The following is a 25,302-nucleotide window of genomic DNA, read 5'->3' as shown; positions in this document are numbered from 1 at the left end:
ATAAGTAGTTCTATTGTAAATGAAAAATGTGAAATACTGTTACTGTCATGACAATTTATTATGTAACACATTATTAAAAACATTTCTCAAATATAAAAAATTACATTTTCATTTTTTAAAACCTTTATTGGAAGGTTGAGGCAGGAGGAATCCTTGAGGCCAGAAGTTCATGACTCTATCTCTACAAAAAAGAATTTAAAAATCAGCCATGCATGTTGATGTGCACCTGTAGTCTCAGCTACTTGGGAGGCTGAGGCAGGAGGATGGCTTGAGTCCAAGAGCGGGAAGTTGCAGTGATTGTGAACCCCATTATTGCACTCCAACCTGGGTAATAGAGTGAGACCCTACCTCTAAAAATTAAATTAAATTAAAAAGCCTTATGGGTTATTACAATAAAAGTGTTGGATTTTGCTCGTGCCAGCAAACCTAGTGCTAGATATGTATTGAGTTTTACAAAATGTTAGATAAATTATTGAAATTTATGACCATTTTGGGAGAAAAATTAATCAAAAAGATTGCATTACGTGTACATTGGAGTGTTACTATTATGGAAGAACATTCAGCAGAGGGTTTTTTGTAACAATTTTGATTCCGTTATCTCTAAGAGTGATTGTTTTCTACATTTTTAGATTCTCAGTACCTCAGTTTCTCTCTGTAAAATAGTAGTGCTTCATTACAATTCACACAGAGACCAGAAAGTTTCTCCATGAATAAATATCCTCAAAAAGTCTTTATCTCCTTAATGATCATTCCAAAACATGGATGAAATATGAGGTTGCACTCTGTTAACAGAAAGTAATTACACTACTAAAACCTGTGTCACTTCTGGTGTAACATTGATGGGATTACTTGTGCCTGGCCAGTGGAATGTCAGAGTCAAATTAAATTTTTGAATCAAATAACATATTGATTACTTAATAATGTAAATTTTATTTTACTTAGGAAAGAGGCAAACTGTAATAAAATTTTGGCGATATTAGGAAGTTTGGGCTAAAAATATATGTTTCCTAGGCTCTGTAAATATTTACATAATAAAAAGAAATCCTAATTCCTTTAACTTGCATGTTGGTATATACAGTATGCCAATATTGGTATATTGTTGAAACTAATTGTTAGAATGAGATCCAGAGGCTCTACAGTAATGACCTACTGAAGAATAATCAATATTCATTATATCACCAATACAAAATGGCGAAATAATCCTTTGTGGGGAAATTACAACAAAAAAGTGTTTCTGCTTAACTTCCAGTTAGCCAGAAAATTCAGTTAACCTGAACCTCACATTACATCATTTTCTAAACTAATTAAAGGTTAATTACCTCTAAATTTTAACCATCAGTACTGTTACATTTATACTTAGTGTTTGCATCCCTATTTCTCTCCATATGTATAACATCTACACACCTTTCTTTTCAAAAAACATTTTTGTGAACGTAAAATACACAAACAAAATCAAGCATCTTTTTAAAGACCTATCACCTCAATTTTGATTTATTACCTTGTTATATTTAAACTATAGCATCTCAATTTGACAAGTGTTAGGATTACTGGCTTGTGTTGGTAGGAATGAATTATTCCCCGAAATGTTGTTTCATGTTGCCTAATTGCCCCATCTTTTAAGACATAAAGATATATACTACAGTATCTATAAAAATTTTATAGGTTGTAACATACCTATAAAAGGGAAAATCTAACCAGAACAAAACAGATGCATAGAGGCACCCTACCATGTTTTTAAACAGTAAGTCATTGACACTGCTAAAATTTATGCCCCCCTTTGGTATTCAAGAATGATGCAGGTTTGTTTTTATATTATTTTACTTTTTAATCTAAACCCATTAGGTATTTATTAGATGCTTACCAATTGGCCTTCAGGTTCTTCTTAGAATCAGTTGATAGTAAAATTAAATTATTATTTTAAAACTAAAATGATTAATTTGAAAAGAAAAGTCAATGCTCTCTTCTTTGTTTGAAGTAGGCTTTAGGGGAAGCATGGCAAATACAGCTTCAAAATACTTGAAAAATAAAACGTAATTCTATTTATTCTATTGTTAATAACAAACCTTATAAAATTTATAAATTATTTACCTTCAACGACAATTATGTTTGTGGCCTTTTAAATTATTCCATTTTTGAGGAATGCTATTCCAAAAGAAAGATAGATGATAAACCCACATAGTTTAAAGTTTGAATTTCTCCCATTTCTGAATTTGTCCTCAACTTCTAAGATTCCTTATGATTCCTTGCTTCAGTGACACGCATTGCTTACACAAGGCAAACTAGATGGCATTATTAATCTTTCCACTCCTTTTGTAACTTCACAGATAAAGCAGCTCTTCTTACTGACACAATTTCATTTCCAAAGTAAATTTCTGACTCTCTATCACCAGAGTGATCATGTTCCCATCGCTGTGTCCCATCAGTCACAGGAAACCAAACCGAAAATGGCCTGAAAACAGAGTTCCATACACCAGCCATTTCCCAGCCATCACCTTTTATCTCCCTGAGTTGAAACGTTAAGAAAATCCAATCCCATTTTTGTTTTCTCTCTCACAATAGGAACTAAAAGACATTTAGTCTTCTCATTTCTCTTGAGGCCTGAGTGCTGGGCCAGTCAGTCACAGGAAGCAGTGCATTTAGCTTTCAGTCCATACCCCGCTGTACTCTTCTCCAGGCTTCTTATAGGAACTGGTCAATTTCTGAAGCTCTGTTAAAAAGAAGAGACGGGTGCCAAACATTGCTAGACATGGCCACACCAGGTGATGCTCTGTTATCAGGTGAATGGGATTTCTGTGAAACCCCAGCTCTTCTCTCATAAGAGCTTGTCCATCTTCCTTCTCTTGATGTGAAGCCACCCTAGTCTCTCAATTTTATCAGTTGTTTTTTAACCATAAAATACAATATTATGAATAATGTTGCTATTTCTTTAAATTTATTGTTGATATGCAATAGGAATGTTAAAGCAAATCATCAAAAGAATGTACATTATATTCTATGCTGTAGAATTGTTATTTTGTCTGATGCTTCCCATAAGTATTAATGCCAACTGTGCAATGAAGGAGTATAACACTTCTTCATTAGGACTGATTAGCCAGTGACAGCTTCTAGGAGTCTGAGCCTTAAAGTATGAGATTGACATGCAACAAGGGAGACACAAAGACAGAAAAAAAGACCTGTGCTGTCTTTTGCCTGGCTTAATTGCTACTAATGGGATGTTTCCTAGAGCCTCTCTCCTTGCTGCTAGTAAACTACAGGCTTCAGAAAAGAAATTTTGCTGAAATATCTAGGGCACTGCAGTTTATGATTGACCCGTGTTTACTGTCCAAGGAGTTCAGAGTCAAAGAGTAATTATAACTTTCAGTAAAACAAGAAGCAGCTGTCAGAGGTTTGTCTGAGCCTCTAAGTTTCTACTAACCCAGTCTGTAAACGTTCGTTCACAGAATTTAATAGTAAAGAGGAGAAAATAAGAGCAGACTAGACATCAGAAGCTGAATTCCCTTATATTCTTTATTTTACTTGTTGGCAATGCAACCTGCAGACATACAGCCAGTCGACAGCTTTACTGTTTATCCTTCACACTCCTATTTTCCCATGTCTTACTCTTAATCAGTCATCACAAAATCCTACTTATTTTGCCATTTACATATTTCTCAACTCTCTCACCACCTCTCTTCTTATCATTGCTCTAATTTAGGCCTTTATCATCTCTCAGGGAAACTGTTAACTTCTAACCAGGTTCTTTGCCTCCACTTTGTCTCATAGAATTCATTCTTCACACAGTAGCTTAATCTACCTAAAAAATCTGGGGACAGTGGCTCACACCTATAGTCCCAGCAGTTTTGGAGGTCATCATAGGAGGATCACTCGAGTCAGGAGTTCAAGACCAGCCTGAGCAATATAGTGAGACTCAGTGTTAAAAAAATTTTTTTTAATAACTTTAAAAAGATTTTTCAGTTTATCTACCTAAAATACAGTTTTAATTATATTAATTCCTTCCATAGATGATTTCCATGGTTCCCATCTCTCAAGGATAAAATCCAAAATCCTTTTAATGATGCTAGCCTCCTTTCTTGCTACTACTTTAGTATAATATGCTATATTCCTATATATTTTTGTGTGTACACACCACCATGTAGCTTAGCTCTGGGCTTTTTGTTATGTTGGCTCCTTGATCTAAAATGCCCCAACCTCACCGGCCCCATCTTCTACTTGCTAATTACTCCTATCCTTGAACTTGGTTCACATAAACATCTTCCAGCAAGCTTTTCAGACACTACCCATCCCAGTGAGAGTTAGGTATTTCCCATTCACATACCCATTGGATGCTACTCTTGCCCTTAATAGGATTTCAATGTCTGAACTGCTTGACTACAAGTTCCTTAGGCACACACTTTGCTTGCTTTGCCTTCTTAGTGTGATTGTTTACTGCAGTCTCAGAGGCATCTGTTTTAGTTAGTGTTCTCCAGAGAAACACACTCAATAGCATATACAGAGATAATAAGAGGAAATTTATTATAAATATTAGTATAGGGGGTCAAGTATTCCCACCATCTGCCATCTGAAAGCTGAAGAACCAGCAAAGCAGGTGGTGTAATTCAGTCCAAGAGCAAAATTCTGACATTAGGGGAACAGGAGAAGGAGAAGATGTGTGTTCTACCTTCAGAAGACATAGCATATTTGCCTTTCCTCTACCTTTTTTTCTACCTGGACACTCAACGGATTGGATGATGCCCACCCACATTGGTGAAGGCATATCTTCTTTACTCAGTTTACCATATCAAATGCCAATCTCTTCCACAAACAGTCATAGCCACTCCCAGAAATAACATGTTACCGTCGTCTGGATGTCCACTCAAATGGACACATAAAATTAACCATCACAGAAACCTTCATGTTCTTGTAACATTTTCTGTGTGAGTGAATTAAGTGCTCATCCTGATACACATCACTTGTTGAATCCCAGGCAAGTCGCCTAGCTTCTCTGAGATTCAAAGTTCTTATCTGTTGAAAACATTAGTATGCATGTAATATAAATATCAGTGAGCTAATAGGAAAATAAACTAAGATAATGAATAAAATAGTTACATTACCAAGAAAGCGGGTTGTGGATTATGGAGTGCTTATGCAAATACAATTGTTGTTACTGTTTTTATTATTGTTTTCCGCATCTTTCTTCCAAAACAAAATTAAAAATTCATCAGATTCCTGTTGTTATTTTGTCCATAAAGATTTGACATTTTTGATAGCTGATTAATGTGAACTTTGGTTACTATGTTACCTTAATTATTATCCCTCCCTGGTTTGTTCAATGCCACTAAATTTCCTGATAGGATGAATAATGTTGAATCTCATCACTGCCTGTTCCATATGGTCCATATATTGGAACAATTGAATTAACTGAATATAAGCAAATTTGGGCATACTGTACTCAGAAATAACTTCAATATAATTTAGTCTTGAAAAAATGAATCGGAAGGCGTAATCCACTTAAAGAATTGTACATTTGATCATTGTCTAACGTGAATTAGCAACTTTGAAAATAATCAAGATACATGCTAATTGTAGTGTAACATACTATGTGAATGTATGACTTTTTTCTTGAGACAGGGTCTCATTATGCCACCCAGGTTGGAGTTCAGTGGTGCCATCATGGCTCACTGCATCCTTGACCTCCTGGGCTGAAACAATCCTCTCACTTCAGCCTCCCAAGTAGCTGGGACTACAGAAGCATGCCACCATGCCTGTCTCATTTCTTTTTTTCTTTCTTTTATTTATTTTTTTGTAGAGATGAGGTCTCACTGTATTGTCCAGACTCGTGTGTGTGTGTGTGTGTGTGTGTGTGTGTGTGTGTGTTAATGAACGATTAGATAATTAATTCAGATTGTAAAATTTAAATTTAGGTAAAACTGAAGCAATATAGCTTACTGTAGACTTTATTGCCAGTAGGGGATAAACTTTTTAAAACTTGCATTCAAAAACACCTCTGGAGGAAAGAAAGACTGCTTTGTAAATTTGTGGTTTCCATAAATAGGGTTCACTATGTTTAACTTTCTATCAGCATGTGAGCTCTGCTCTTTGTGTACAAAGCATAGGACTTTTTGGAGTTTGTATGATAGCTAGGCATATAAATAATGAGAGAAAAAACTGGGTCCTTCAATTCTGAATTTCCTTTCTTTGATGTAGACTTCATTTAAATCATTTGTTGGAACAATTTCCTTAAGTTGCTGAATTGAAAAATGCTGGCAATAAAATAGTGCATTGTTTCTGACCATTAATGTGGTTATTTGAATCAAAGCCAAAACTAATAGTGTCAAGGGACCTTTTTGCCGAGTCAACCTAGGTTTACTATAATCCAAGATCTTGGTTGAGAACTGTGAGTTCATCAACATTTTGATGCAACACATATTATGAGACCCCCCAAAGCTTTATTTGATGATTTTAAGAACCTTGATATGTGTGTCACGCTTTTGCCAGACTCTGAGAGACATAGCAGATTGGTTCTTTGGGGAATGATTCTTAATGACATATGGCAGTAATCCAGAGATGCCCACTAAAGTCAGTAGTGCTACAGTAAACAGTGTTTCAGGGGTTAGAAGATTATATATATATATATATGGTGGTAGTAAATAGATCTATTAAATGTAGTATATATATTGAATAGAAATACATATATATGTATGTGTGTATATATACACACACACACACACACACACACACACACATTTTCAGTGTAACATATATTTACCACTGCCTGTATGTATGGATACTCTTAATACTAAGCTTAAGAGTCTTATTCAAAATGCTACCCTTAAGGGATTTGTTGTGGAGGTTTTTTGTGATGTTTCTTCTCCTTCCTTCTCCTCCTTTTTCTCTTCCTCCTCTTCCTCTTGTTTATTTTGTAGTTAAAATTAGGATTAAAATTTTTTCAACTGAAGACTAGGGGGCGCTGATCAGGAAAGAGATTTGTTATGGTAAAAAGGGGGGAAACCAAAAAAAGGTAAAAAGAAAACCAAAAAGGCGAATATGTGATGGAAACTTTTAAAGAATCAGCACTGCCAGCAGAGCTCTTTGCGAGCAGGCTGAAAGTAAAATGTCATCAACCAAGAGATGCAATGAAGTCCCACTGCAGAGTTTAACAAGAGAGTGATTTGTGGGAATAAGTCCCTCTGCTAACTGATCTGATCCAGCGGTGTAAATAGGATGCTGAGCACCACTCCTGCTGGGGTTTTTTTAATGCTGTTTCATTTGATTGAGACCCAGTAGCATTTTGGCCTATGATTCTTCACTGTTTTGTTTGTTTTGTTTTTCCCTAGAGGAGTAAAGTAAAGAACTTCTTGTGTACTTATAGCGTAAAGAAACAGCCATTGTAAACCTAATGATTGTTGAATGTGTGGCATTCTCTTAGATTTTTTTCATTCATGCATGAAGATTTTGGGTTGTTTTCAGTTATTTCAAACAAATGAATATAAATCATAAAAATCAAAAGAAAAGCATTCACTTCATGGCCTTTCTACAGAGAATGTGAAATACTGTCTTAATTGTGCACACCCAGGCAAATATTTGAAGAAATTAGTGGAGCAGTCGGATACAAGAAATAATTGATACATAAGATGATTCTGTGACCAATAGTGACACAGCACCACACTAATAAATAGCCCATTATAGGCCTTCCATTATGTTCTGAGTTTTACTGTGATTTATTCATCTACATAACAGTGGATAGGATTTCCTCACTGCCCAATTATATGGATGTATAACTGAGCAACTGTCTTTTAACCAAACATCCTGAAATAATAGCATCAATCTGGAAATACATAACTGAGCTGTGTGGATATATCAAATCTCAACTGCTATCCTGGGAATGAAATTTGGAGAAATAAATTACTTTTTTGCTCTCATCATTGAGAGCTCATTAAAAATATTCGTATTAACAATCTCACACAATTTTAAGACTTGGAATTATATTGTCAGTGTTAGTATCATTTAATGTGGAAGAATTAATTCTAGGTTGATTCACATAATATGTTGTATTTTTTCCAGAATTGTTTGGACATAAAGTGATTGAGATATTTTATTATTTAAAAGAGGATAATTGCAGACTATTTACATAAAGAACACCTTTACCTTGTGATGAATCCTGAGTAAACTAAATACACAAGATAACTAAATATGTGACTGTTTTTGCATCTATATATATGGATTATTTTTGCTTGCTATGGTTTTAAATATTTTGATAGATATACACAGCATGAATCATTGGCTGTATCGTACTCATTGTTTGTAGACTGACAAATCATTTTAGCAAACACCAAACATCAGGGTCATCATTAGAGTTTTAACACTTGATAATCACATAGCATCTGGCGTCCTTTGAGCCTTATGTTAGTAATTTAAAAATACAAAGTAATTCTTTTTATTTTAGTTTTCAAAAGTATTTTGTATAAATTGGAAGTTAACATTGTATAGTACACCTAAAGTTTGCAAAACTGATTAAAATATCATGAGCACTTAAATTTGCTTTTAAACTGTTACTCTCATGACTTGATAAATAATGTGCCCATACAAAGACACCTGCAGAAAATACTAAACTAAGTATAAGACAAAATATAGCTGAGTAATTGCTTTATAACAGATTTATGAGGGTAGGAAAATCCATAAATGGTTGCTAAATTTAGCTTTAGGACACTTATTTTGTGTGGTCGATGTTATTAGGAGAGAATTTAGAGCATTGCACAATTAAACCTGATAGCCCATTTTACAAAGGCGCTTTTAAAAAGTTATTTTGTGGATGGTGAAGTAGTCATTTCAAACAGTACCTTCTAGTCATTAGCAAAGAGATGAGAAGAGCTCTTGTGTTTTTCCTTAGGCTTTTAACTCCCCCAGAATATACTTAATCACTAAATATAATTGATAATAAATAATTTTGACCTGACTTAGCTTTCCTGAGAATACACATTAAATCATATAATTCTGTGCTAGGATTGTTGAAACTTTCAATGTTAGACATGGATGGGGGCTTACAAAGCATTTACTTTCACACTGCCTTTGACATTTACAGTGATTGTCAAATATTGCATCATGTCACTTTTCAGACATGGAATTGGCTGTTTTAACATGGTTTCTGTAAGAAAATAAAAAAATAGAACATGTTATTTTCCCCCAAACCTTTTTACAAGTATGAAACTGCTCCTATATGAGCAGAGTAATTTTATGTCTATGTTTATCTAATATATTAACACATACATTATGCATCTATGTTTTTCTAATTTATTAACACATACAAATCATTTCTTGCTAAAAGTCAGTTTGTTTAGGTCATGGAGACAAAACATTTCAGAATCAAAATTACATCAGAGTAAGGTTTAACTCTTTTTAAGATTACAAACAAATTATCCAATGTAGTAAAAAATTGCTCTTTTTACATATTAAGAGCTGGAAAGGCCGGGCACAGTGGCTCATGCCTGTAATCCTAGCAGTTTGGGAGGTCGAGGCAGGCAGACCACCTGAGGTCAGGAGTTCAAGACCAGCCTGGCCAACATGGTGAAACCTCATCTATACTAAAAGTATAAAAATTAGCCAGGCATGGTGGTGGGAGCCTGTAATCCCAGCTACTCAGGAGGCTGAGGCAGGACAATCACTTGAACCCGGGAGGCGGAGATTGCAGTGAGCTGAGATCATACCACTGCACTCCAGCCTGAACAAAAGTGAGACTCCGTCTCAAAAAAAAAAAGAGATGAAGAATGAAGATACCGGAATTCCAATCCTCCCTGTCTTACCTGATAGGTGACCTTATAAAAGTTACTTGATCATTTTCTTCCTTTTGCAAAATTGATATACTGAATAATTCCTTACAGAGCTGCTGAAGGGGTTCCTAATATATGATCTCACACACAGTTAGCTAAGACTGATGCCTCCTTATTATTAAACTCAGATAGAGAATGTGTATGTAATTTATACAGGATCACAGGCCTGATTCCTTTTGGAGAGGATCTTGATCCAAAGTTGTTTAACTACTAGTTGAGTAATGTTATCATTACGTCATCATGTACCTTAACTCTGGACCCTCCATGAAATATGCCATTTAAAGATAGACATTCCAATTTTTCAGATAAACCAAATTCTTGAGCACTTTCCATGTACAAAACAGCATGCTGGGTACTATGAAGGATGTATAGGTAAAAGTGATGTGGACCCCGTCTTCCCAGAGCTTAGAGCTTACCGAAGAAGAGAACTGCACACAAATATCTACAGTATCAGCAGGATTTGAAAAGTGGACTCTCAAAGATAGGACTAAGTGTTTTCAACTGGGCTATAGGAGCATTATTGTCATTTCTTCAACCTTTCAACTGATATTTAAAATGTGAGTAACAGCCTCCCCTTGAGAAGTTCTAGAGAAATAATGGCGAACAAAATGAGTAAATACTTGCTTACATGGAGCACACAGGCTAATTTCAGAGAGACATAAAACAATCACGCAAATGTATAATTTTAACTATAATTTGTGCTCTGAGAGGAAAGTTCAGGTTGCTATGAAGATAGGTAGCATTCTGACATGATTTAATGTCAAATTTAGAGGTAATTTCTTGAAAAATAATTTTTTTAACTGAGCTCTAAAGAGTGAATAGTAATGATATGGGTGAAAGGGATAGATCCCAGCGTATAATATAAACAGAACTAGAGGCAACAGGGTATGTGGTGTCCTCAAGGATTGAAAGAAGACTCACAGGGCTAGATCAAGGAGAGGGAGAAGAGGTGACATGAGAAGACACTGAACTGTTACACAACAAGGCCACATTAAGAATTTAGCTTTCTATTTTAAGAGCAATGGGACCATGTTGAAGGATTTTAAGCAAAAAACAACAAAAAACAAAAAAAAAACACCCTCTAATTGTATTATTATTATTATTGTTATTATTTTTATTTATTTATTTATTTTGAGATAGAGTCTCACTCTGTCGCCCAGGCTAGGGTGCAGTGGCATGATTTTGGCTCACTGCAACCTCTGCCTCCCCTGTTCAAGCAATTCTCCTGCCTCAGCCTCCCAAGTAGCTGGGATTACAGGCACCCACCACCAAGCCTGGGTAATGTTTTTGTATGTTTTAGTAGAGATGGGGTGTCTCCAGGTTGGCCAGGCTGGTTTCAAACTCCTGACCTCAAAGTGATCCACCCATCTTGGCCTCCCAGAGTGTTAGGATTACAGTGTTAGGCATAGGAGACACCAAGCCGAGCCTTTTATTTTGTTTTAATTACTCTGGCTATATCATAAGATTGGACTAGAAAAGACCAAAATAGTAGTTCAGGTGAGTTTTGTTGGATAGCTTAGGCCAGAGTGTTGGCAATAAAGATAGAAGGAGGTAGATGGAATGGATACATAGTTACAATATAAACACTATGAAATTTGGTGGTCAATTGTGTATTTCAGGGAGGAAAGACAGGAAAGATGTAGGTTTCTGGCTTTCCAAGCGGACCTAGAGAATATTACTGTTGACATTATGATCCTAAGATATGTGTTGGGTGACATGCACATTGTTGTAGATTGCTGGGTTAGTTGCATTTGAATTGTAGATTCCTTAGTAGACAAGTAACTAGCAACATTATTAACTGCTTTTAGGGAAAGTGATGATGTTTTTTAGAAAGGAAGAATAAGAAGAGTAGGCACATTTTCTGAGTATCTGTGATATGTCAGGCATTGTGCAAGGTAATTTGTGTACATGGGGTGAAATAAATGTATGTTAGTATTCTGGTAAGCTTTAAGTTAAATAGCTAATCTACATCAGGACTTCTGAGTCCTGCCACTATTTTTGTGCTACATCATTCGTTGTTTTGGGAGGTTATCTTAGGCTTTGTAGGACGTTTATCAGTATCATTGGCCTCCGTCCAGTAAATGCTAGTAGCTCCCTGCCTTCCCCTTCTTCCCCACTTCAGTGTGACAGCCAAAATTGTCTCCAGAACTATTGTTTTACAGAATAATGTGAGATATTTAAGTGGAGGTGAAAAGTTCATGGTATTTTATGTATCCATTAAATATATTCTAAAAATGGCCCCCTTTATCTCTCTATTTTTATGTCTGAAAAGTTGAAAGACGTAATGACAGGCTTTTATGTTAAACTCAATCTTTTCCCCCAAAAGAAATCATACCTAGTATTAAAATATCCTAAGACTTAATTGTTAGAGATATTATCATTCATGAGTATGTATACGAATTCTCCAATATACCAGCGACTGGATTTTGTCAGTTCAAATATACTTATCTTCACTACTTGAGAATTTGGGCCCTTGTATTTGAATAAAAATGTGTTTCTCCCAAATGTTTTTTTTTTTTTTCTTTAACTCGCTTCCTTACTCCATTCATATGTCTGGAGTGTGGCGTTTACAGTTCTAGTCTATCAGATCTGTTAACTGAGCTCTGCATTCAAAAAGTAATATAGATGAGAATGGAAAAAAAAATCACCTCAATTTAAGGATTCATTAGCATTTAGCTACTAGCAGTGAAAACATGTCTATAAATGAGCAGAAGAATTCCATAGTCAAGATGATTTCATTTTAGCCCATTAAAAAAAAAGCAGTTCTCTGATATTCACTAATAGGATTGGTCCTATTGTAGATAGATTTGCTTTACAAAAACATATTCTATAGAGTCAATCTAAAAGTTTGTAATACTGAAATTATTTTGGACCCAAATACCATAGCAATCTTCCATCATTATATATTTTTTTAACTTAAATACTTCTGAATGTCCATGTAATTAAAGTCATAGGACAGAAAGCACTTTAAGATTCAATTTATCTGTCCTTTTGCCAGAAAGAGTTATATCTAAACTGTTGTGGCCAAATGGAAATAAATCCTATTTTAAAAGACCTCTAGAGACATCATAGTTGGCAACCAATTCATGGTTCAGTGATCTTTACTGTTAACTGCTTCTTTTCTAGACTTTCTTTAAGTTGTTCATGCTATTATTTAGGCCCATTATCATCTTTTCTTCTGGCCTTAGTAGTTATAAGGATTGGCCGTTCCTGGTACTTATTAGACCTAATCTGAAGACTTCTTACATATCTGTTCAACTAACTTATTTTCTTTAGATGAGAAAGGCCTTTTCCCCCAACCTCTGTATAATGTTCTTCCAAACATTTATCATCATTCTGACTGATACACATGTGTCCTGAATATGACAAGCAGATAGAAGATAAGAGGAATCTTCCTCCTTCCTTCACTTCCTTCCTGCCTCCCTCTTTTCTTTATTTCCTTTGTCCTTTCTTTTACTTCCTGTCTCTCTTAACTTCTTATTTATACCTGAAGATTACTTGCTGAGCAATGTATACTCTTAGTATACAAAAGATTTCAAAACAAAGACATAATTTGGAACTTTATGATATCACATTCAAAAGGAAGAAAGTCTTTTGTTCTAAGTGCTAGTGGCTGTGTGTGTGTGTGTGTGTGTGTGTGTGTGTGTGTGTGTGTGTGTTGTCTGTGTGAGAGAGAGATGGGGGATTCTTGTCAGAAATATACTGTTTTGATGTTTCAAAAAAGATGGATATTTTGTTCAAAATATAAAGATTTCAAGTCTGAAATAATTAAAATTGGTTTACCCTTAAAAAAATGATTGCAGTACTTTTTATTGCAAAAATAAATTTTTCAAGCAGCGTTACGTCTGTGTTATCACCTGTTAGTTTCCAAGTCTTTTTTAAACTACAGCTAAATATTCTTAAAATATTTTTAATATGAAGAATTCTTTAAAACTAGTTTATATATATGTATATAGTGATGATTTTGGTAGTAACGATTTTAGGTTAAATAATTATTTATGGCAGTTTAAATGTAAAATCAAATGTATTTTATATCCTATTGCATATACTTTACCATATACTTCATTTTCTACTGACTAACCAGTAGAAAAATTTGTACAGAGAGTTGGATATTGTCAGGCAGTCTAGAAGCCAGTCTATTGTGAACCATCGGTGACCTTGAGAAAGTTATTTAACAATATAGGTTTTATGTTTTCTTGTGCCAAAGAAGGTCAGACTGGTAAGCTCTAAGGTCACTTCCAGTGCCAACATCTTATAGGTTTATTAGAGACAGAAACAGACAGGCTTTTGCCCTCTCTTAGCAAGAGAAGGGACTTGGAAGAGAGGTACTTCCAACCTTAAAGCCAGAAAGGAATGAAGTTGAGAAGGGTTATAAGAAGCATAGGAGTGCAGCCTCCCATAAATGTTGAATGTTAGAAGCTAATGAATGAATGAGTTCCAAATTACTCTGCTTTTTTTTTTTTTTTTTTTTTTTTTTTCTAATTCTTTCTGCCATACCCAACAGGACAATAATTAAAATCTGCCTGTTTCATAGAAAGGACAATCCTCTCTGTATGGAAAGGAAATCTTTGACCTGACCTTTGGAGAAATGTAGAGAAAGTAAGAATATGGTGAAAACTTAAATAAATTCATATAATTTGTTCTTTAGCTGAGAACGTTAGGGATGGTAATTTTTTTTCAAGTGAGTACAAGGATTTTATGTAGTCAATATTAATGACTTCTATTTGTTTACTAAAAGTAAATGAAAGGAGGGTTAAATTCTGAACAGACAGGTTTTCCTTTAGATAAGAGGATTCATTTCTTGGTAATCATAGTTGTTAAAAGCTTAAATGACCATTCAAGATAGAGTACTTTCCAAATCTCTGCTGTTTGAGAAGCTTCTATGTTAGATAATGTTCTTAGATGACTTTTAAGATCCTTAATAGGCTATAAAATATTTTTCAGTTATCACCTGTCATTGATGTGATATGCATATTCATGAGCCTAAAGTTCTTAAACCCATTGGATTTTAATTAATAAAAGGATTCTACTCCTATGGGTTGACTGCTAGTAAAAACTGTGAGCAAGAAAAGGGTTATTTAAAATTTTTAAATTAGGTCCTTTCCAATAATTTTTTGATAATTATAAAAAATATTTTTTGTTTTTAATATATATTTTTGAAATGTTTTAGGAATTTTAAATTACTGAAAATGCATGAAAGTATTTAGGAATCATTTCTCAACTTTTCTGACTTTATATAAGGCTTTATTTTAACTGCTTCAGCCTAATGGGATCAAATTTTTTTTTCACAGATTAATCCAAAAGATAATCCTATAACTTTTTGTTTTCTCAAAGCAAAATTCTATTGTTACAGTTTGTCAGGTCCTCTCTTTTGTAATGCCTAAATGTTTCTTACTGTCCTTTAAAAGACATCATCTGTAAGGTACCAAAAACTGTAACCATGGTCTTTCCATTCTGTGTTTTTGAGTCTGGGTAGCATAATTGGTGATGCTATAGTAAACATTAAGTTTGTGTAAATGAGAAAGTTTCTTTTTAGCTTTTCTAACTTGAGTGAGTGAAAACTTGTGCTTAATTTGTTTTCTTTGGAATGAAAAATAAAGACATTATTTCACTCATGTTGAAGGAAATGTGGGAATTAAAAGCCTGTTTCTAAATTACCTTGAAATTTTGCACGTGGGACAAAAGTATGCAATATAAATTGTATCTTTGTGTTATAACTGTACTACTTAACAACAACCTTTAGCACTTATTTAAACTACAGGAATGTGTATCAAGTATAATTAATTTTGATTTGTTGAAAGCTATGGAAGTTATTTATTTGAGTAAAATATATTGTAGGTTTCTGCTGTGCTATTATGAAAAAGTTGTGCCTTTGACAGTAATTATATTTGCTTCTAAAACAGAAAGAAACAAAATAGCCATTTCCAAGATTTTAAATATATATTATTTGAGCTTTCTCTGTTAGGATGCCTAATGTTTCAACGTTTAAAACAGAAAATGTGATTATGATTTATAGATAAGATTATAGAGTTTTCTTGGTTCTCATAACTTATTCACTTTTTTCTATACATCATCTCAATTAAAAATTTGCAAGAATTTAAATGTAACACCTTTTTAAAGGCTTTTTATTCAATTTATGGTCATGGGGCAGCAAAACCTGGATGCTTGTTAGAAATGCAAAATCTCCAGTCACACCTTTAACCTGTAGCATAATCATTTGTATTTTAACCAGCTCTCAGGGTGACTTATGCTCATTTGAGTATGATAAGCACAGATTTCAATATCATTGAATATCATTGGCAGCATAAACCTTTTAAAAATTGAACTGATGATGGAGTTGTGGAATTTAACGTTCTTTTTTGTTTAAAATGCTCAATTTTTTATATCTGTATGGTTTTAGCATCTAAGATTTATAGTGTTTTTAAACCCATTACATATTAGTTCTCTAACCTGTAATCTGGTAGCAAAATGTAAAGTTATTTTTAAATGTTTTATAATTTTATAGTTCTCATCCATTGTAGCTCTGCCATTTAATCATAGTAGAGAATTTAAGGTTCACTTCTGTTTTTCTTAAATTATTCATGATTATACCTATAATGCTAACAAATATTCATTCATGGATAGTGTGAGCTATATATTCAAATATTAACATGTTCTTTATCTTAAAAGAAGAATCATTGTTAAGTCAAATCTTATTACGTTCTGTTTCATTTTATGTTTCCTTATTTTTATTTATTCCATGTTTTCTTTTTTTGTTTTGTTTTAGTTGGGTCTGGTAAGTTGACATTTTATTGGCCATCTTCTAATCACCGTGTCACTGTGACTGGAACTTCTCTTCCCCTTTCCATCCATACCCTTCCATGTCCTTCAACCAATCAGCCTCCATGTTTCACTTGTCATTGGCCACAAAGACAGACTACACAGAATAAAGTCTGCAGGAAGTATGGGTAACTGTGACAAAGAGTAAAGGTAATGGGGTTGCTAACTTTATATCTTATTAAATTATGTGTGATCTGCATCCTTTTATTTCTTCTTTCCTGAAATAAGTGGTAGGATTGTATCTTGGTTAAGTATTGTTCCAATTTATATCTCATAAGATTAAACAAAAATACAGGCACAAAATGATTTTGGTTCTTTTGGTTCAAAATATATTTGTGAATTCATGTGTGTCTATATGAGTTTTTATAACGATTGTTCAGTAATAGTCATTAAAAATCCTGTTGATGAGTAATTGCCTTCCACTTAGGACTGTTTGCACTCATTTTCGTTTCTGTGTGTCAGATTCATTTCATTTTGTGTAGGAAATAATCCCATGATGTGTCTAAAGTTTATCAAAATGTACTTTGATAAACATTTGTCCCCGTATAAATAATGAGCCGTCAAATTTCTAAGTGTTTACCTTGGAGAATGGTCCAATTATTTTATAAGGTCACTAGAAAGCAATTTTTAGATAATTTTACATAAATATGCAAAAGGGTATGTCAGAGAATAACACTGACCCTAAAAGAATCTCTCTCACTGTTTTTAAGTTAAAAAGTTGCAGTAGGTCAGGTGTGATGGTTCATGCCTATAATCCCAGCACTTTGGGAGGTGGAGCTGGATGGATCGTTTGAGGCCAACAGTTCAAGACCAGCCTGGCCAGCACAGCAAAACCCTATCTGTACAAAAATACAAAATTAACCAGGCCTGGTGGTGCACGCCTGTAATCCCAGCTACTCAGGAGGCTGAGGAAGGAGAATCACTTGAACCAAGAGGCGGAGGTTGCAGTGAACCAAGATGGCACCACTGCACTCCAGTATGGATGATAAGAGTGAGACCCTGCCTCGAAAATAGAAAAAAACAAAAAAGTTACAATAATATTATAAAAGTGACTTTTCATATTAATACAGATAGGATGGATTGTTCAATAATAATGTAATATCTGGCTATTTGAAAAAATAGCTTTCTATATGATACTTTACAAAAAATACAAAAATAAAGAAAAAATTTAAAAATAATTTAAAAATTAAAATACATGCACAACAAAAATAAAGAAAAAAGGAAAAACAATACATGTAGACAATGAAATAGCATAAAATAATAAAGGTATAAAAGCACAGGATGATAAGTGAGTTGAATATTTATGTGATTTATTATGTATTATATAATCTATATTATATAATTTTATTAATACAACAAAAATGCCTAAATAGATTAGAAAGACTATTAATAGAATGGAAAAATAGTTACAGCCTATAGGAGAAATGGCTAAAATTGTAGCCTATCAGCAGTTCTTAGAAATCAAAAAAAAATCTGAGCTCATGAGCACTAACTATACCCACAACAAATCAAATATCAACCACAAGGTGGTTTGAAGGAAAATGTTTAACATTTCAAATCAAAAAATGTTAATTAAGAGGAGAATCTGTTCTTAGTTTGGCAAACATGCTAATGCTCAATGTTTGTGAGGTTTGGGAGAAAAGGCTATTTGTATGCAGTTAATGAAAGTATCAGTTGATTAAAAACATTCCTGAGCATGGTTTAGCTATACTTGTTAATATACACCGGATCTTTGCATATTTTCAGAACCTGTAACACTACAGCTAGCAAATGATTTTTATTATACTTGTCAGAAGGATGTTAACATTACCATTATTTTTAACAGTAAAAATCAGAAATAACCTAAATTTAAAACAATTGAGATTGGTTTAGTAATTAAAAGTAGTTTGCATATTGTTTATTTAACAGTCTTTAAAATGATTTTTTAAGTAGTATGACCCAACATCTATAATAGAATTATTGGCAGCTTTTCTTTTTTTCCCCTTTGTCTGATTTTATAGATTTTCAACCTCTAAACATAAATGACCTTGGTAACATGATTACGTATTTTTGGTTACAGCAAGTTTATATATTGTAGCTTTTTTTTGGAATAAAAAAATTCCAATATTTCATCACAAACATCATAAACATCAAGTGGACACATATAATGAATGGTCTTCTCAGTCTAAATAGATAACAATGACAGATTGATAGATAGAAGCATATTTAGTCCATTAAATTTTTTCTTAGAGGTACATCTACTACAACTGATATTTAACACACATGTAGAAGAGGGTTTTTAAAAGTTATATTTCTAAGACATATCTTGTGGTTGATGTCACTGTTGATGTTGGCTTCAGAATATGCCTACAAAATGTAGTAAATTCGTTTCCAGGCAAATATCCTGTGTGGAAGGATTGCTTCAGGATGAATGTAGTTAGCATAAGGGTTTGTATTCCTTGTTCTCAAATAAGTCTTTGAGGTTTGAGGAGAACTGGCATTTTATAAAAGAAACATAGATTCTGGCACACATTCTTAAACATGCTTCTGAGATTTAGAAAAGAGACCACCCGAAGTTTTTTACTTAACTAAGTGGTTTGAACATTTATATTTTCCTACTCAAATTCCCTGCATATTGGAAAGTCATATTCTCCCACTCATCTAATTAATCACTTGGATTTCTTTCACTGAAGCAAACCAAACTCCAGTCTGAATTTAGTTTATTATCCAGTCAATCTTTTCAATTTTTTGGTCTGATTTTGACATCAATTATTCCAACCCTTGAGGAATAGAATGCTCCTGTATGGATTTGTACTGGAGGAAAATCCCTAAGCAATGATACACTTGCCTATTATTATACCTGGATAATGATAGTGTTTGCTAAATTCATGAGTAAGCCATTCAATCACAATCACAGTTTTTTAAAAAATTATAAGCTAGAACTTCAGTTTTACCAAACTGAACTTAAACTATATTTCCTAACTTCATATTTTCTTGCCTATAAGTTAGAGGGCATTTGAAAGCCTGTGACCTGATTTTTCAGGTCTCCTATAATTTTCTAGTCAAATGTTATAATTTCTACTTAACCTCAATTAAAAAAAAAAAAAAAAAGAGTATAGAAGAAGGAACACTAATCTAGAAGTTAGGAGATCTAATTACTTTCCTCAGTTTTGCCACCATGCAATCATCAAGTCGTTTTACATTTACTTTTTTTAAAGGAGGTTTTATATTTGAAATATATACATATTTTTAATATGTGTATTAAATAACCTTTAATTTTTTTATGAACTACAAATGTAAATACCCAGAATTAAGGACATTTTAGCTATTTTGTTAAAATCTATAAATTGATAAAATCTATATCTTTATATATTTTATATATATCAAAATATATTTTATGTGTGTATGTAATTAGATGCAACTGACCAAAAATGCTAAGCAAAAGACAAATATAAAATACTGACCTTCATTAACAAATAAATTAAACTATTGTGAGCAAACTGATGATATTTGTGAACAGAATCTGAATGTTATCTGATTCATATTCACTTTATGGAGTTTCCCTTAAGTGACTGATTTAAGTAACTCAACATATTTTTAAAGAGAAGGTTAGAAATAATGGAAAAGTCTTAAAAAGTAAAGTAGATAAACCCTGTCCTGTAGAAACTGTTAAATATCGCTTGAAGCATTCATTCACTCCAATGTAAACTGAGACAAGAGAGGAGAAAAATTAGGTGTTTAAGATAGCTGATAAGAAATGAATTTGAAACGTGCAAACAGTAAAAGACTTACTTTTGTTGTACAGTTTTCCAAGCCCAAGGCTCAGCCCAAAAACAAGTATCTTTTTTTTTTTCCAGAAGTCACACCATCAGCACACCTAAAGTTTTCAGCTACTGTTGTATTCAATGTAATTGACACAATTTTCTGACACTCTGTTTGCTGCTGGATGAAGTAGCCATTTAAATCGGTATAAATCAAACACTTCGGACAAAGCTGGCAGTATTTATAATGTCACGATGAGCAGATGTTTCAAATTTGCCCTCATTTCCATATATATTCTGTTTGAACATGCCCTTGCCTATGTAAATGAAAGAGGAATTTGACTCCACTATTGCTTTAAATTCATTTCTGTTCAAATAATTGGACTGAAGGTTTTAAATGTTAATAATTTGCATGGTAGCATTTCAGGAGATTTTGAGTTAAATTAATTTTAAGACCTGCCTGCATGAGGAGGTCCTTGTGTGTATGATTCTAGCTCATTCACCTTTAAGCAGATCTAAGTGAGAAAAGATCATATTTATTCATAAACAATTCAGGTATACTTTGAATGTATAGGATCAAATTGTAGCTTTAGAATTCCTTTCAATATGTGGGTTAATCTTAGTAGGTCAGGTAATAAAAAACTTCATATAACAACTCTATTTCATTCTCTATGAACCTAACATTTTAGTTTCAAATTAAGGACAATAATTATCATTAATATTTTACGTAACATTTATAAAATAGTGGCAGCACTTAGAATTTAAGTAATTGCCTCAGGACAGTAACTACATGATTTTTAATTCAGTGTCATTTTTTTCATCTTCTTCAGAACCTCCACATTTTGTTGTGAAACCCCGTGACCAGGTTGTTGCCTTGGGACGGACAGTAACTTTTCAATGTGAAGCAACCGGAAATCCTCAGCCAGCTATATTTTGGAGGAGAGAGGGGAGTCAGGTACCACATTTTTCTAATTTCTTTTTAAATCAGCAAAGATGGTTGCCAAGATGAGTGAGAAGAGAAACCAACATATTACTTAGTCATGCAACTGTCACATTAAGAGAACTGAGAAATCTCTGAATGTCCAGAAAACTTTAGCAATGAGAAGGAAAACAAACTTTTTACTGCTTGAATTCTGAAAGCAATTTTCTCTACCTAGTTTTGGTACACAAGGTGGTATGTAAAGTTTACCTTTATTTCTAGTTCAACCAGTTTAAAAAGAAAAGAAACATTTCTTTCTCAACATTATTCAATTAATTATCATTTGTATTATTTGGGTACCAAATTATATATTAAAAAAGACTTATGTACATTTCAAACAGATGATAACTATTCAGTGATTTCTCAGAAAGCTTCAGCAGTCTAAATTGCCTTCTGAATCATTACCCTATATGAAATTCTCTTTAACAGAGATGCTGTGTTAAATATATTTGTTATATTCAAGTGTGTTGAAAACTATCATATGTGGTCCATATTTGCTATCAAATCTGACTCTAAATATTTTATGAACCACAATTTTTTATGTATATGGAAACTGAAATACAGAGATTTGTACTCTTTCAAACTCTAAGTTCACTATTGGGCTTCAGTTTAATAAGCAGAAAATCTAAAAGAGTTTAAAATATCTTTTTGTCTCATCTCTTAATGATTTGCCTTCTTCAATAAAACAAAATGTGGTTGGGCACAGTGACTCAGCACTTTGGTAGGCTCAGCCAGGAGGATCACTTGACCTCGGGAGTTTGAGACTAGCTTGGGCAACATAGTGAGAACTCATCTCTACAAAACTTTAAAAATAAAAAAAAATTAATGGGGCATGGTGGTGAATGTTTCTAGTCACAGCTACTCTGGAGGCTGCGGAGGGAGGATCACTTGAGCCCCTGAGGTAGAGACTGCAGTGAGCTCTGATTATATCACTACACTCTAGCCTGGGTGAAAGAGTGAGACCCTGTCTCAAAATACAAGTATATAAAACAGAATGTTTCCCTCTACTTATTTCTGATATGTGTAAATAACCGATTCTCATTTATTTTTAATAGTTATTTCTGGTCTTTTAAAAAAAATTTTGCTTAAATCAATTGTGGGAGTTTGTTTCAGGGTCTTGTTTCTAATGTGCTCTCATAAATAACAGGTCATTTATTGACTGCATTTAATATTTCGTCGGGAATGTTATCAAGTTCACTTTTGCTTTCACTTCGGTAGCCAAATATTGACTTGATTATGGTATATAGGCCCTTATTTGAATTCTAGAATCTTGGTGGGTCCTAACACATTCCATTTGGCCTCAAAGAACGAAATTTGCTGACAGCAAATTAGAGACAAGAAAGAATGAAATATTTTAATAGAGCAGGAAGAATTTTAAGTGCATTTTAGAAGGAAATCTTTGCAGCAAAAATAGTAAATCTACTGGAACCTCTCCTTAATAGAGTAATATTTTAGTGATTCATTTATGTTATTTAAACATTACATCAAATTTTCAGATAATTTTGGTTTCGTTAAATAGTACAACTCATTTTTTCCCTAAAATGTTGTCATTGGACATATATCCATGGAATAATACTTAAACCTTTATAAAATAATGTATATTAAAAGGCACCAAAACTTTTTAAAAGAATCTATTTTGTTGTGATAGAGAAAATATTACTATTTTTTATTTCATGAAATTCAATAACATGATCTATTATTTTGTGTGACATATACACTAACTCTAAGAAGCATGATTTTTCAATTAAATTCAGTATATGAATTTTAGAAAAATCTATAACAGATATTCTCACCTCCTGTCTCTCCTGTTAAAAGTTGGATATAGGTTACTGAACATTTACAGTGGTTAGCTAACAGACATGCTTATTGTGGTGCCAAAATAGTATCCTTGAATTTAATTTGTCAGAATGTGTTTGCATTTTAGATTTTTAACATATTAAAAATCTTAGTATTAATAATTCTAATAGTCATATGTAGTTGAAGCAAGACTTTTGTCTTTGTTTTTCTAAATATGTAATTTTTTTTACTATAATGATAGTTAATATTCTTATATATCTAGTATTGCTTAAAAACAGATAGAAAAATATGTATTAATCTTTAGAGTTAAATTTTCAAATAACCCGATTTGAGGTTAGATTATTAAACCTCGTGTGTGTATATATGTACCTATTTATGTACCTATATATGTACCTATAAATATGTAGATATTTATGTGCATGGACATGTGTATATGTGGGTATGTGATAGAAGAATATTTAGCTTATTTTCGTATGTGTATATGGACAGATAAATATATATTTGTGTATGTATACTATATGTATGTTTTTAGATATAAATGTATAAGTGACAAAATATTGGAAACTAACAACCTGTTTTTATTTTCCGCCCTCTCGATTTCTGGGTTCTAGAATCTGCTTTTCTCGTATCAACCACCACAGTCATCCAGCCGGTTTTCAGTCTCCCAGACTGGTGACCTCACAATTACTAATGTCCAGCGATCTGATGTTGGTTATTACATTTGCCAGACTTTAAATGTTGCTGGAAGCATCATCACAAAGGCATATTTGGAAGTTACAGATGGTAAAGTGTAAAGCATTTTATTTCAAAATGTCCAAGTTTGGCTTAGGATCCAAAGAGGGTGCCAGTAGATATGTTTATTTCCAACTTTATACCTTTGTTATGGCTATTTTTGTATAAAACCTAAGAGGGTGTTGATACAATGGTAAGTTCAAAAGTGTTCTTATTTTGACCTAAATGTATCATAAATTTGTAGCATTCAATCAGATTCATAAAACATAGTAATTATCTAAGGAGAAGTTTAGCTGCACCTAGGAATGTTTCTATGTTTTGGAAAACAAAAAATTATTTTGTAATCTCTTAGCGTAAATTACCATCTCTTCTCTTTCCTCTAAATTTAGGAGATAAGAGGAACCTTTAGGTCATAAGCTCAAAATCTAACAGCTCACAACTTATGGTAATGAACAAGTTTTCTTCAGTGTGATTTTATTCTGCCAACTCCCCTAAATATACTCAATTAATGCCAAACCTATTATAAAACACAGTGCTGAACAAAATCTCCAAATTGTAAGATGAACAGTAATGATAACTTGAGAAGGTAATGAAAGAAAAAAAAAAAACCACACGTAAATTTGTTTTATTTTCTATATATGTATTTTTCTCTCATATCTTATTTCACATATTTACATATAAATATATGTACATGTATAGTATATATGTGTGCAATCAAGAAAGAATTACAAGAATTTTTCCAGATTAAAAATAGAAGCAAAGCCATGACAGTAGTAAAGAACTTGTTACTTCTGAAACTAAATTTGTTATAGTGATAGGATTTATATTTTCACAGTTAATTCCAAAAAGTATATGAAAGAGCATTTAAGGAAAGAAATGTCTTGTTTCTCAGGGAAAAAAATGGAACAAGAATAAAAGAAGAGGAGCAGGAATAAAAGATGCTTACTCTATAATATATTCAGTGTGGTTGATTTTTTTAAAACTCCAGATAATGATCCAAATCATGTAATAGTATAATAGCAGTTGCTTTATTTTATGCTTTCTTTTCTTTCTTTCATTTTTATTTTTTATTTATTTTTTTATTTTTTGGAGACAGTCTTGCTTTGTCACCCAGGCTGGAGTGCAATGGCACCATCTCTGCTCACTGCAACCTCCACCTCCCAAGTTCAAACGATTCTTCTGCCTCAGCCTCCCGAATAGGTGGGATTATAGGGGCACGCCACCACACCTGGCTAATTTTAGTATTTTTTAGTAGAGGTAGGATTTCACCATGTTGGCCAGACTGGTCTCAAACTCCTGGCCTAGTGTGATCTGCCCACCTCAGCCTCCCAAAGTACTGGGATGACAGGCGTGAGCCACCTTGCGCCACCTAGCAGTTGCTTTTTAAATTACAATCTGTGGAGTCATCTGATTTCTCATCTTTCCCTATCTC

General features: G+C 33.2%; 1 protein-coding gene across 12 annotated transcripts in view; it reads left to right on the top strand.

The window, feature by feature from the left end:
- Positions 1-25,302, top strand: part of ROBO1 (roundabout guidance receptor 1) — a 1,106,753-nt gene that overhangs the window by 998,328 nt on the left and 83,123 nt on the right. For 10 of the 12 annotated variants that reach the window (XM_032276635.1, XM_032276644.1, XM_032276638.1 and 7 more), the window contains 3 exons: positions 16,570-16,578; positions 21,193-21,317; positions 23,750-23,921. In XM_032276635.1, the coding sequence (XP_032132526.1) occupies positions 16,570-16,578; positions 21,193-21,317; positions 23,750-23,921 (306 nt within the window). The remainder of the gene's footprint in view (positions 1-16,569; positions 16,579-21,192; positions 21,318-23,749; positions 23,922-25,302) is intronic. The other 2 variants (XM_032276637.1, XM_032276641.1) reach the window with 1 other exon arrangement.

The sequence above is a fragment of the Sapajus apella genome, unplaced genomic scaffold (genome assembly GCF_009761245.1).
Source record: "Sapajus apella isolate SASKATOON/1434 unplaced genomic scaffold, GSC_monkey_1.0 scaffold8, whole genome shotgun sequence".
In the NCBI taxonomy this organism is placed as follows: domain Eukaryota; kingdom Metazoa; phylum Chordata; class Mammalia; order Primates; family Cebidae; genus Sapajus; species Sapajus apella.
The sequence above is the reverse complement of the archived record's forward strand: the minus strand, read 5'-3'. Positions and strand labels throughout refer to the sequence as shown.